The sequence below is a fragment of the Lipotes vexillifer genome, unplaced genomic scaffold (genome assembly GCF_000442215.2).
Source record: "Lipotes vexillifer unplaced genomic scaffold, Lipotes_vexillifer_v1.1 scaffold433, whole genome shotgun sequence".
Lineage (NCBI taxonomy): Eukaryota > Metazoa > Chordata > Mammalia > Artiodactyla > Lipotidae > Lipotes > Lipotes vexillifer.
In genome coordinates, this window is record NW_006774285.1 from 448,903 (window position 1) to 463,880 (window position 14,978).

Below are 14,978 nucleotides of genomic sequence, written 5' to 3' on the forward strand. Positions count from 1 at the left end.
TAATTTATGGCTGCGTTGGGTCTTTGTTGCTGCGTGCTGGCTTTCTCTAGTTGCAGCGAGCGGGGGCTACTCTTCCTTGCAGTACACGGGCTTCTCATTGCGGTGGCTTCTCTTGTTGCAGAGCACGGGCTCTAGAGCACAGGCTCAGTAGTTGTGGCACACGGGCCTAGTTGCTCCGTGGCATGTGGGATCTTCCCAGACCAGGGCTCGAACCCGTGTCCCCTGCATTGGCAGGCGGATTCTTAACCACTGCACCACCAGGGAAGTCCACATTCCGTATTTAAGAAATACACTTTACCCAGCTTCCCTCAATGGTGACATCTTGCAAATCTATTGAGCAATATCATAACCAAGATATCAACATTGATACAGTCAAGATACAGAACATTTCCACCATAAGGACCCCTCACGTTGCCCTTTTATAGCCATGTCCATTCCCCCCCCACTCCCATCTCTTTCTTAACCCCTAGAAACCACTCATTTATTCTTTATTTCTACAATTTTATCATCTCAAGAATGTTATAAATGTAGAATCATATAGTAAATAACTTTGCAGGGGTTGCTTTTTCCACTCAGCATAATTCTCTGGAGACTTATCCCGGTTGCTGCATGTACCAATAGTTCATTCTTTTTTATTGCTGAGGAGCATTCCATGGTATGGATGTAACACAGTCTATTAAACCATTCACTTGTTAGATAACATCTGGGTTTCCAGATTTTGGCTATTATGAATAAAGTTTCTATAAACATTCATGTATGTGTTGGGTTTTTAAATTATTTATTTATTTATTTATTTATTTATTTATTTATTTTGGCTGCATCGGGTCTTAGTTGCAGCATGCAGGCTCTTCATTGCAGTGTGCGGGCTTCTCTCTAGTTGTGGCATGCGTTTTTTCTCTCTCTAGTTGTGGTGCGCAGGCTCCAGAGCGTATGGGCTCTGTAGTTTGCAGCACGCGGGCTCTCTCGTTGAGGCGCACAAGCTCAGTCATTGTGGCACGTGGGCTTAGTTGCCCCGCCGCACGTGGGATCTTAGTTCCCTGACCAGGTATGGAACCCATGTTCCCTGCATTGGAAGGTGGATTCTTTACCACTGGACCACCAGGGAAGTCCCATGTATGCGTTTTCATGTAAACATAATTCTTCATTTCTCTGGGTAAATGCCCAGAAGTCATATTATTACTTTTAATCTCTATGTCAACATTTCCAGTAAGAATTCTTTTCTTTTTTGAATTTAGAATCTTCCATTTATTTAATAGAATTGAAAATATATTATTTAAAAGAGGTGAAAAAGTAAAACTCAATGTTGTCTACAGAAACTTTCCTTAACCAGATGGAATTTCTCTTTCTCATTTGTAAAAGTAAAAAAATACAAAGTAGCTTTTTCTTTCAAAAGTAGTATGCAGCCATGGTGGAACATTCCAACAGCAAAGAAGGTTATAAGATAAAAAGAAAAACCTCTGGACTCTCTCTCCAGAGTTAACCACTGTATAGACTTCCAGAAATGTCGACACACTACAAGGATGATAGGTATCTCCCTTCCCTCTCATTTTTACACGGATGGTATTAAATTACATACACTGTTGTGCATTTTCTTCAATTACCAATATGCCCAGTGATGATTCTTATTGCTATTTTACAAATGGGGAGCTAGAAGAGAGGGGTTGAGAAATTTGACCAAGTTAGAAAAGCAGAGTCAGGATCTGAATACAGATAACAACTCCTTTTCACGACCCCTCACAATTCTGCTGAACAAGTCCTAACAAAGCTAAGCTGCCCAAAGCTTAATGTTATAACATGGTGGCCATTATATTTGAAGAAGAGCAACGTGTAAATATGGGGCATTACCATCAATTAACATTACTTCTATGAGTCTGAAACCGTGAATAAAATAATAGCATAGGGGGCTTCCCTGGTGGCGCAGTGGTTGACAGTCCGCCTGCCGATGCAGGGGACACAGGTTCGTGCCCCGGTCTGGGAAGATCCCACATGCCGCAAAGCGGCTGGGCCCGTGAGCCATGGCCACTGAGCCTGCGCGTCCACAGCCTGTGCTCCACAACGGGAGAGGCCACAACAGTGAGAGGCCCACGTACCGCAAAAAAAGTAAAAATAAAAATAAAAAATAATAGCATATACCTTTGTATAGGTTGGAATTGAGACCTGGTCAAAATTTCAGCATTCTTTCCAAGGTTTTTTCTCATTTGGAACTTTTCTTCACCTGAAAGAATAAAGTACATGCATTTTTTAGTGAATTTTTGCCAACCCAGATTATTACTTTCATTCTCTAGAATTTTCCTTGGTCTGATCCAGAATAAGAAATAACCTGCAGAAACCAAGTGCTTCCTAATTGGGTTTGGAGTGAGCACCGTAGAAGAGGTGTTTGCTCTGAAAGTTTATTTCCCTTTTGCTCAGAGGGGAGAACTATATTCTGACTCTCAGAATACAATCAAGCCATTTACTGGCCTTTCAGTTATAACTGCACAGTTATTTCTGGAGACAAATGTTGTTTTGTCTTTTCAGGAAGGCAAACTGACCTGGTTCCTGTCAACAGACACCAGGGGGCGTTGAAACCAAGAACTGTTTGTTCACTAAAGATTCCAAATAGAAAAGACCATGAGGGCTTCCCTGGTGGTGCAGTGGTTAAGAATCCTCCTGCCAATGCAGGGGACATGGGTTCGAGTCCTGGTTCAGGAGGACCCCACATGCCACGGAGCAACTAAGCCCGTGCGCCACAACTACTGAGCCCCCGTGCCACAACTATGGAAGCCCACGTGCCTAGAGCCTGTGCTCCGCAACAAGAGAAGCCACTGCAGTGAGAAGCCCACGCACCACAAGGAAGAGTAGCCCCTGCTCGCCACAACTGGAGAAAAGCCTGCGTGCAGCAACAAAGACCCAATGCAGCCAAAAATAAATAAAATTAAATAAACAAATGAAAATTTTTAAAAAATGAAAAGAAAAGACCAATGTTCTGGGCATTCCCAGAACATTAACTGTGTCTCTTGGCCACCAAACACCACTTAAAGCGTGGGGATGGGGTCTTGAGTACTAAGGAGCTAATTCAACTGTCTTCTGTTCTCGTTGGCCTCAAGCATCTGAAGTCACTCCTCCCCAGCTCTCAGTAAGGCCTCTGGACACACGGGGCCAGTATCCATTTTCCTTCCCACCATTACATAGCTCTGGTTTATAGAGAAGAGGACAGACAGACCAGCCTGCCCCGCTGGCAAATGCTCATGATCCGCCTGCCATTCTTTAGGTCCAGGAGGTAGTCTGGTAGGCAATGGGAGGCCCACTATAAAAGTGCCACCTTCAGCAGAAGCCAAGCTACTCTGAAACCCCACCAGTGGAGAAGCATAGGGGTTCTTCTTCCTTCCACCCCTTTTCAAATGCCTAGAAAGCATAAACACCTGGAAAGCATAAATCAATTCCTAATAAGCACAATTTAGACCTGGATGGGAACTTAGAGATTTTAGAGTGTAACTTTCTCCTTTACATGGAGGGAAAGTGGGGTCCTCAGGTGGAGTGACATACCCAAGGTAATGCAGAAAAAAATCAATGGCAGAACTGGACTTGGAACCCAGCATGTACGCAACTTTTACCCCTTTTGTATTGCCTGGTATGGAGAGGATATATTGATATATCAGAGCCCTAGTGAAAAAGGGGGAGGAGAAGGGCTAAAAGGAGGAAACAGAGTAGAAATCAGAGGCTTCTACATGTACTTTAGATGTCTGTATCCAACTAGCCCTGGTTTTCTGACCTGCCTGCCCCATAACTTCTCTATCCTACTCAACTCTCTTCCAAACACTAGTGAAGTGGCCACGTACAGGTCAGGCTCACACAGAAAGTGATCATGGGCAGAGGCTCCACAGAAAGAGCTGGGTGGCCAGAGACCCAGGTTTGGGAACTTTAAATACATATTGTCCTGAGAATTTAACTGTTCATCTGAAAGCTTACAGCTTCTTAAAATGCTTGTGCCTGTGACGGGGGCCTGCATCAGGTTAAAGATGGCTGCTGGAGTATGCAGCAGGAGGAAGGGAGTATGGTCGGAACCTAAACCCACCCAGCCCAGGTTCAGACTGTCGAGACACGACCCTGGACCGAGCTACATGGCTTGGTAGGTGGATAACCCTGGTTTTAAAAATGGATGGTTGCATACCTTAAAAGAGCGAAAGTGCACAATTTTTAAAATGCCTGTATCAGAACCTGTGGTTCACTTATATCTTGTCTTGTGTCACACCCCAGCTGCTGATCCAAGGTTAACTTACCATGTAACGGGAAGCAGTTGCTAAGTTATATAGAACCCAACGCCTCCCAAGGGAAGGATGTTACGTTGACTGTACTGTTGGCTATTATTAACCCTTTGCTAAGATGCCAAGCAACCAAAGGAAAACGATGGTGGAACTCTGCCTTTTGGGGTAGAGAAGGACACGGAAACCTAGTTCTGGTTGTCACTGTGTCAATAACTAGCTGTGTGGCCTAGGTCAATCCCTCAGGTCAGCTCAGCAAAGATAACTGAACACCTGCTATGTGCCACAAAAGAGCCTGAAATCTAGGGAAAGAGACTACAGGGGGAAAACAGAAGAAGCAACTGCTATAACGTATGCTATAAGAATGCAAGGGGAGGTATAAATAGCATGACGTATGGATGTCATGAGACTGGTGAGGGGCAGGGGAAATCACTGAGCCTAAGTTTTCTCATCTGTAAAATGAAAGGCCTGGAAGGTTATTTCTAAGGACCTTTCCAGCTCTAAACATGTGTGATCTGACAGAAAGTAAAGATGAGGGACTCTCAAAGGAATCTGCCCTGAGGGCCAATTACCAGAGGCTTGAGGTTGGGCACAAGCATGTTGTATTCCTTCAAAGTCTTCAATGGGACTTGAGGTCTGCAAAAGGATGAAAGAGCAAAGAAAGGAGGGTCACTGGAGGCAGACATATCATCAGAAGGTGGAGAGAGAATTTCTTGATGTTCTCAAACCTTGAAAATCTTCGTAAGGTTCCTACATCTTCTATAGAAAAAGAACAAACCTTCATCACAGACATTAAGAACTTATTTGTACTACGTGTTCTTCCCAAACAACAAGCCCTCCCCCACCTCCCATTTCGAGGTGGAATCGGGTGACTTTTCCCTTCATCACCCCCTCCTCACCACAACCTTCCAACAAAGATGTTTTGATTCCTGGGAGCTTTATCAGAAAAGCCAAAGAAGGTAGGAAAAACGGCCCAGACTGCAAAGCTACTCTATGGGGTGAGAAGTCAGAACACTGGTTCCTTTGAGGGGAGGCAGGGAGTGGGAGGAAACACAAGGAGGTCTTTTGGGGGATCAAGAATGGTCTGTTTCTTGATTTGGGTGCTGGCTACATGAGTGTGTTCAGCATGTAAAATTTCATGAGCTGTACACTAAAGATGTGTGTAGTCTTCTCTGTTATACTTTTTATATACATCTATACATTACATGTATATACATATGTATGTATATATACTTTATATATTCTTATTAAAGATTTTCTTAATGTCCCAGTCCACTGTAAAACCAAGAATGTTTAAAGGATTAATAATGGAAAATTGCTCTAATTGAGTTTTCAGAAGTGCCAACAAGTGGAAACTACGCTTTTTGATGCATCACTGAATTCTTCTTGTCAGTCAAATGTTGTGACTGACATGTACAATCGTCTCTTTCCTCTACCGTACCTTCCATATTGGTAAAAGAACCTCAAAAAGCGGCAGGTTAGGGGACAGGTGAGGTGAAAATAACATAAGTAAATAGGAGAATCCAATAAGTTTCATTTTATAAACGAAAATACTCTGTACAAACAGGTTCTTGCAAAAGCTAGGCAGATCCCAGAGAAAGCCCTGTGTACTGGACAGCCTCACATTCACTGCTGACACTGTAACTCTATTCCTGGCTCTCTCACCACTATATCTGGCCAGGCCAGGGCTAATTCCCTACATCTGCGTTCGCCAGTTCTTCACACAGAGGAGGCTGCCTTCTCTTCCCTTCAGGAAGGATGTGTGAATTGGGTAACATGAAGGAAAGTGTTTTGAAAAAAGAAGTGCAAAATGCTGTACAAATGCAGGAACCACAATTTTGGGAGAAATTGCTTATGACCTCCATTATCAAAAATCTTATTTTTCACATGTTTTTTCAAAACACACAAAAACACTGATAAATTGACATTATATACTTTTATGTGTAAGCTATTTTTCTTAATAAAAATAATTTTAAAGGAATAAGGCAACAGAAAAGCTGAAGATGTACTTTATCCTGAACTGTAAATTTTTACCTCTAGGGGCTTCCCTGGTGGTGCAGTGGTTGAGAATCCGCCTGCCACAAGTTCGAGCCCTGGTCCGGGAAGATCCCACATGCCGTGGAGCAGCTAAGCCCATGCACCACAACTACTGAGCCTGTGTTCAAGAGCCTGCAAGCCACAACTACTGAGCCCACGTGCCACAACTACTGAAGACTGTGCGCCTAGAGCCCATGCTCCGCAACAAGAGAAGCCACCGCAATGAGAAGCCTGCACACCGCAATGAAGAGTAGCCCCCGCTCACCTCAACTAGAGAAAGCCCGCGGCACAGCAACGAAGACTCAATGCAGCCAAAAATTAAAAAAAAACAAATAAATAAATTTATTTAAAAAAAATTTTTTACCTCTAGAGCCAAGTTTTCTTGAGCAGTTGAGGAGTAAAAATATTCATGGTCTGGAGTTAAAAATTCATCTGTTATGTCTTCAGTAGACTCTGGTGAACAAGTTGATTGCACGGACTGATCCTATTAATGAGGTAGGAAATCACTTTTAAGTTGGTGTTTATTGTAAACAAATCCCTTTATAGCTGGATGCAGTGTTAATGATGGGGTATCAAAAATTACTCTGCGGTCGGGGTGACACTCTCTGAGACCTTCCTGCCTGCTTGCACCTCTGGCCCTCCTTCCCCACTGTGAGCTGTGAACCCCCTGGAGCAAATGTGACAAATGACAGTCCTGAATCTCAACATCCTTACCTGCACAGTGGAAGTGGGGGGAGGCTGGGTGACCTTTTTGCTCTAAAATTCACAGGAAGAAAAAAGTCCCCAGACAACTCAAGCTGGGGACTGAATTTAAACACCCTGATCCTCAAGAGCCTAGATACAGTCCATGTGTTGGTGTTGTCCTCCAGGCTGAGGCTGCTCAGAACTGGGACTCCCTTTGGGGGCTTCCCTGGTGGTGCAGTGGTTAAGAATCCGCCTGCCAATGCAGGGGACACAGGTTCGAACCCTGGTCCAGGAAGATCCCACATGCCAGGGAACAACTAAGCCCGTGTGCCACAACTACTGAGCCTGCGCTCTAGAGCCCGCAGGCCACAACTACTGAGCTCACGAGCCACAACTACTGAGCCTGTGTGCCTGGAGCCCGTGCTCCACAACAAGAGAAGCCACCGTAGTGAGAAACCTGCGCACCGCAACGAAGAGTAGCCCCTGCTCTCCGCAACTAGAAAAAGCCCGCATGCAGCAACAAAGACCCAACACAGCCAGAAATAAATAAATAAAATAAATAAATTTATAAATAAAAAAAGAAGCATGATTTTTAAAATAGCAATGCAATCTCAGCAATAAAAATAAAGTAAGTTATTTCTTCAGCATCTCCACTCTACCCCTTCCTTTTTTGCTCTTTCTCTACGTTCAGGCCCTGATCACCACATGGCCAGACAACTGGCTCCTTTCCTCACCTTCAGTCATCCCTTTGCAGAGGTTTTGTGGTTTATTTCCTTAGACATTGCTTTTGCCATACTTCCTCCTCTGTGCACTTAGCAGCTGCTTTCCTTAACCTCTCCTGTCAAACTGAAACTTCTCAGACAAGCTTGGCCTCCCATACCTTCCCCACTTCCCTGACAGAGATGATTCTCCAGCCAAGCCAGTATGCTGAATGTGGCACATCCTCCCAGCCCTCACATGAGAGAAAGAATAAATTGTCCTGTGAGCGGTTTGTGTGCTATGATTAATACAATAGTATGTTCTTTGAAAGACCACAAATGTTATCACACCTGGCTTTTTACATTGTTTCATTCTCAGCTGCTGTTTATATTCTTTAAATGATCCTGGGCCCACGTCAATGGTGATTACAAAAATTTCGGTTCCTTGCTCTGGCTGGACTATGGCCCAACTGCATGCTTGAAGAATGCATTAAATCCCTGAAGCAAGGTTGTAACCCCAATGCAAATGCTAGGATACGACTGTATCCCAGAGATCATGCTGAGGCAGAGGTTTCAGGCATGAACACATTCCTTCCACTGAGTTGAAAGCTGAATTTGGGTCTTAGGTGACATTCCAGGTGAAGGTACTCCCATTGCAACCCTGGCCTTGCTTTTCCTACTTCAATCTGACCTGAGTCACGAGCTTTGGTAACTGACCGTGCTTTAAGAGTTAGTCTTGGGACTTCCCTAGTGGCGCAGTGGTTAAGAATCCGCCTGCCAATGCAGGGGACATGGGTTCGATCCCTGGTCCAGGAAGATCCCACATGCCGTGGAGCAACTAAGCCCGTGCGCCACAACTACTGAAGCCCACAGGCCTAGAGCCTGTGCTCCTCAACAAGAGAAGTCACCACACGGAGAAGCCTGCACACCAAGACGTAGAGTAGCCCCCACTCTCGCCACAACTAGAGAAAGCCTGCGCGCAGCAACAAAGACCCAGCACAGCCAAAAATAATTAATTAATTAATTAAGAAAAAAAAGAGTTGGTCTTGTCTAGCCAACTTGACAGAAAGCTCAAGGGTCAGAGCTGAATATAACACTGGTCTGTGTTTTCCCCAAGCTCCAATATACACAATGCTTTGAGTTGAACTAACTCAAAAAGTATCAGGCAGGGAGGAAAGACTTCTTCTTTCATGTCAGAGACATGAGGGCACATGCTCCCACAAAAAGAACTACTATAGATATTATTTCAGTGTCATAATACATAACAACTCAGTTCTAGTAGGTCTTTGGGTTCAAGTTGGCTCTCCAGGCAGTATGACTTACGCTGTAAGACTTCTCAACAACCACAGGTGCATCAGAATTTTCTTGAAAGACTTCACTATGCTCTGGCTGCTCATTTTTTCTGGGGGGCAGGTGCCTGGTACCTAATAATTATAACACAATCATTGTCATTTGGTGATATTCAAATGGCATGGAAGGGGCAAAGGGTGGCATGAGAGAAGAGATGTAGGCATATTCTGCCAAGGGTGGCCATGTTTCATATGTCAAATCAAAGTGGAGATTGTTAGGCTAGTCTGGCCCCAGCACGTGGTTCTGGATCAGCCACCCTTTTGCCTACCCATTCAAGAGCGATGCTTGACAAGGAACAGATTTTAAATACCAAAAAAATCCAAACCAATAGATTTTCTACCTAAGATAAATAACAATTTTAAATGTACCTTCCTTTGATTTGCAAACAACTGTGAAACGATATCCCATGCCCTGATTGCAAGCAAATTACCAGGTAGAAATACACAGTCTTCAGTTTTCACCTAAAAATCTCTAAAAGTGATGACAGTAAATGTCGTTTGTCTCTAAGTTCCTCAGGCATAGACTCTCTGAGAGCCACTGGAATTTTTCTGGCTTAAAGTGCAACGCAAAGAAGGGGGCAGTAGGGAGTGGCCTTCCACCAATGCCCTCAGGTAAAAGGTTCGATTCTTTGTGAGGTTAGACCCAGATCCAGGGTCAGTGCATGGAGATTATTTTACTTCCTTTGGACAAAGGAATCTGCTCCAGTAATAGAAAAACTCATGAATCTCTGGACTTCTTTACCTGTCTGAAGGACATTGGGATTAGAAGGGTATGCTGCTTTCCCCTGGAATTCAGGATTCCCAGACAGGTAGGAAAGAAGACCAAAGGAAATATTCTAGGAGGTTTACTTATTTTTGAGAGCTGACAACTTGATAGAGCTCACCTACCCTGACTCGTCCAACTGAACTTACCGGTGAAACTTTGAGGCACTGGCTGTCTGCCATGCTGGTCACTGTTGCGGTCACTGCTGTCTGTTTTGTCACACTTGCCATTTCCTCCTGGCTCATCATTTTTCTTGGGATGCTCTACAGCTTGCCGCCAATCCACGTGCTCAGGGACCCTAATGGGGGGCTGCAGCAGGGGATCAGGCCTGTTTTCAGCCTCATTTTCTAAAGTCACACTACTCTGAGGATGCCAAGGAGGTACTGCCAGCTGCCCAGTAGCTGCTTTCTCTGCCATTTCTTTCACCTCCGCTGGTTGTAAGAGAAAGCAGCGTTTAAAAGATCACCGTGAATGCTGGAAACAAAAGCTTTAGATTCTTAAAGAGTTATGTCATATTTTATAGCTCATATTGTCACAATGATTGCTTTTTTGGAATTGCATCATCCTTAGCTTGGCCTGAAGCAGAGGAGAGGAGAGAATTGATGACAGAGTAAGGGAAAGGCAGAATTTCAGTTAGTTACAGTGCATTTTGCTGAATTAGAGTAAAAAGTAACAGGAAACTTGTAGATGGACCTTCTTGCTGTGAAGATTTTATAAGAAAATGACATCTGAAGCCCCTAGTCTGTAGAGACTAACGGAAGGAATTCTATTTGAGTTTGTCTAGCCTTTCTAGACCACACTGAGCTCATATTTTGGGAGTATATATGTATGTGTTCATGTGTGTTTTCACTCCAATTTTCTATACTTCTGCAATGTCACTTAGCATTAGTATCAAAAAACATAGATGCTGTATCCTTTTAAGCTTACAAGATTAAACTGATACAAAAGGATAATGCCCACAAAATATGTGAAAGTGACACTGCAAGCTCTCTACCTTAATAATGTTATATATTAAACATCTATATTGTGTATTTTTACTACATGTGTTATATAACATACATACACATATATATGTATACACATGTAAAATAGAAGTATTTCCTAAATCGTATAGAAATGAATAAAGCACTTCTCTTCTGCAGTTTGTAATCAGAAAGGTCTTGCTTTTAAGATGGAATGATCGAAAAAGAAAAGAATATGGGAGAACAATGCAATACAGACTGTGTACTTACAGATGACAACAAGGTTAGAAAGATACTTTAAATTTCATTTTGTTCAACAGAATCCATGACTTTATACTCACTTTTCCATTTTAAGTGTATCTCTCCAGCATCTTCATTATTTCTTGACTTTGTGTTATAGATTTTAGAAGACACAGATTCCATACTGATCCTGAATTGCATAGATTTGGAGGAAGGGAGTGAGTGGACACAAACACATCAGTTTGCTCAAGTTCCTGGCACAACCCCAAGCCCATCAGCCCACCCAGAGGACTGTCCCCTATACTGAGCCGTTCCTGAGGTTGCACCGACTCCGACCCACCACCAGGGAGCACTAGACTTCCCAACGTTCAGCCCACAAGGCTCTACCTGGAAGAGCCTCGGCCAGGGGTGGATGACGTGAATGGTCCCTGTGGGTGGCCTGGCACAGTGAGGAGTGCACCACTGAGCTGTGTCGTTCTGGTTCGGGCACTGGACTCTCTAGGCCTTCCCTGGCTAAGAAATAAAATGAGTGGGTTAGAAGATCTCGAGGTAGAAGACCCACAACTGAAACACAGCTGCACCAGACAGAATCCTGGTTACTTGGGCTGTAGCAGAGCCCTGCCACAAGGCCACAGAACATAGGTGAAGGTTCAGTAGCTGTTCCTGCCCTTTGATACCTCAACTAGAGAAAGCCCGCGGCACAGCAACGAAGACTCAATGCAGCCAAAAATTAAAAAAAAACAAATAAATAAATTTATTTAAAAAAAATTTTTTACCTCTAGAGCCAAGTTTTCTTGAGCAGTTGAGGAGTAAAAATATTCATGGTCTGGAGTTAAAAATTCATCTGTTATGTCTTCAGTAGACTCTGGTGAACAAGTTGATTGCACGGACTGATCCTATTAATGAGGTAGGAAATCACTTTTAAGTTGGTGTTTATTGTAAACAAATCCCTTTATAGCTGGATGCAGTGTTAATGATGGGGTATCAAAAATTACTCTGCGGTCGGGGTGACACTCTCTGAGACCTTCCTGCCTGCTTGCACCTCTGGCCCTCCTTCCCCACTGTGAGCTGTGAACCCCCTGGAGCAAATGTGACAAATGACAGTCCTGAATCTCAACATCCTTACCTGCACAGTGGAAGTGGGGGGAGGCTGGGTGACCTTTTTGCTCTAAAATTCACAGGAAGAAAAAAGTCCCCAGACAACTCAAGCTGGGGACTGAATTTAAACACCCTGATCCTCAAGAGCCTAGATACAGTCCATGTGTTGGTGTTGTCCTCCAGGCTGAGGCTGCTCAGAACTGGGACTCCCTTTGGGGGCTTCCCTGGTGGTGCAGTGGTTAAGAATCCGCCTGCCAATGCAGGGGACACAGGTTCGAACCCTGGTCCAGGAAGATCCCACATGCCAGGGAACAACTAAGCCCGTGTGCCACAACTACTGAGCCTGCGCTCTAGAGCCCGCAGGCCACAACTACTGAGCTCACGAGCCACAACTACTGAGCCTGTGTGCCTGGAGCCCGTGCTCCACAACAAGAGAAGCCACCGTAGTGAGAAACCTGCGCACCGCAACGAAGAGTAGCCCCTGCTCTCCGCAACTAGAAAAAGCCCGCATGCAGCAACAAAGACCCAACACAGCCAGAAATAAATAAATAAAATAAATAAATTTATAAATAAAAAAAGAAGCATGATTTTTAAAATAGCAATGCAATCTCAGCAATAAAAATAAAGTAAGTTATTTCTTCAGCATCTCCACTCTACCCCTTCCTTTTTTGCTCTTTCTCTACGTTCAGGCCCTGATCACCACATGGCCAGACAACTGGCTCCTTTCCTCACCTTCAGTCATCCCTTTGCAGAGGTTTTGTGGTTTATTTCCTTAGACATTGCTTTTGCCATACTTCCTCCTCTGTGCACTTAGCAGCTGCTTTCCTTAACCTCTCCTGTCAAACTGAAACTTCTCAGACAAGCTTGGCCTCCCATACCTTCCCCACTTCCCTGACAGAGATGATTCTCCAGCCAAGCCAGTATGCTGAATGTGGCACATCCTCCCAGCCCTCACATGAGAGAAAGAATAAATTGTCCTGTGAGCGGTTTGTGTGCTATGATTAATACAATAGTATGTTCTTTGAAAGACCACAAATGTTATCACACCTGGCTTTTTACATTGTTTCATTCTCAGCTGCTGTTTATATTCTTTAAATGATCCTGGGCCCACGTCAATGGTGATTACAAAAATTTCGGTTCCTTGCTCTGGCTGGACTATGGCCCAACTGCATGCTTGAAGAATGCATTAAATCCCTGAAGCAAGGTTGTAACCCCAATGCAAATGCTAGGATACGACTGTATCCCAGAGATCATGCTGAGGCAGAGGTTTCAGGCATGAACACATTCCTTCCACTGAGTTGAAAGCTGAATTTGGGTCTTAGGTGACATTCCAGGTGAAGGTACTCCCATTGCAACCCTGGCCTTGCTTTTCCTACTTCAATCTGACCTGAGTCACGAGCTTTGGTAACTGACCGTGCTTTAAGAGTTAGTCTTGGGACTTCCCTAGTGGCGCAGTGGTTAAGAATCCGCCTGCCAATGCAGGGGACATGGGTTCGATCCCTGGTCCAGGAAGATCCCACATGCCGTGGAGCAACTAAGCCCGTGCGCCACAACTACTGAAGCCCACAGGCCTAGAGCCTGTGCTCCTCAACAAGAGAAGTCACCACACGGAGAAGCCTGCACACCAAGACGTAGAGTAGCCCCCACTCTCGCCACAACTAGAGAAAGCCTGCGCGCAGCAACAAAGACCCAGCACAGCCAAAAATAATTAATTAATTAATTAAGAAAAAAAAGAGTTGGTCTTGTCTAGCCAACTTGACAGAAAGCTCAAGGGTCAGAGCTGAATATAACACTGGTCTGTGTTTTCCCCAAGCTCCAATATACACAATGCTTTGAGTTGAACTAACTCAAAAAGTATCAGGCAGGGAGGAAAGACTTCTTCTTTCATGTCAGAGACATGAGGGCACATGCTCCCACAAAAAGAACTACTATAGATATTATTTCAGTGTCATAATACATAACAACTCAGTTCTAGTAGGTCTTTGGGTTCAAGTTGGCTCTCCAGGCAGTATGACTTACGCTGTAAGACTTCTCAACAACCACAGGTGCATCAGAATTTTCTTGAAAGACTTCACTATGCTCTGGCTGCTCATTTTTTCTGGGGGGCAGGTGCCTGGTACCTAATAATTATAACACAATCATTGTCATTTGGTGATATTCAAATGGCATGGAAGGGGCAAAGGGTGGCATGAGAGAAGAGATGTAGGCATATTCTGCCAAGGGTGGCCATGTTTCATATGTCAAATCAAAGTGGAGATTGTTAGGCTAGTCTGGCCCCAGCACGTGGTTCTGGATCAGCCACCCTTTTGCCTACCCATTCAAGAGCGATGCTTGACAAGGAACAGATTTTAAATACCAAAAAAATCCAAACCAATAGATTTTCTACCTAAGATAAATAACAATTTTAAATGTACCTTCCTTTGATTTGCAAACAACTGTGAAACGATATCCCATGCCCTGATTGCAAGCAAATTACCAGGTAGAAATACACAGTCTTCAGTTTTCACCTAAAAATCTCTAAAAGTGATGACAGTAAATGTCGTTTGTCTCTAAGTTCCTCAGGCATAGACTCTCTGAGAGCCACTGGAATTTTTCTGGCTTAAAGTGCAACGCAAAGAAGGGGGCAGTAGGGAGTGGCCTTCCACCAATGCCCTCAGGTAAAAGGTTCGATTCTTTGTGAGGTTAGACCCAGATCCAGGGTCAGTGCATGGAGATTATTTTACTTCCTTTGGACAAAGGAATCTGCTCCAGTAATAGAAAAACTCATGAATCTCTGGACTTCTTTACCTGTCTGAAGGACATTGGGATTAGAAGGGTATGCTGCTTTCCCCTGGAATTCAGGATTCCCAGACAGGTAGGAAAGAAGACCAAAGGAAATATTCTAGGAGGTTTACTTATTTTTGAGA

At 44.0% G+C, this 14,978-nt stretch overlaps 1 protein-coding gene across 1 annotated transcript in view; it reads right to left on the reverse strand.

The window, feature by feature from the left end:
- Positions 1-14,978, reverse strand: part of TEX14 (testis expressed 14, intercellular bridge forming factor) — an 86,474-nt gene that overhangs the window by 17,030 nt on the left and 54,466 nt on the right. The window contains exons 18-20 of the mRNA XM_007449091.1: positions 14,092-14,192; positions 4,814-4,877; positions 2,134-2,215 (exon numbers count right to left, since the gene is read on the reverse strand). Coding sequence (XP_007449153.1) covers positions 2,134-2,215; positions 4,814-4,877; positions 14,092-14,192 — 247 coding nt within the window. The remainder of the gene's footprint in view (positions 1-2,133; positions 2,216-4,813; positions 4,878-14,091; positions 14,193-14,978) is intronic.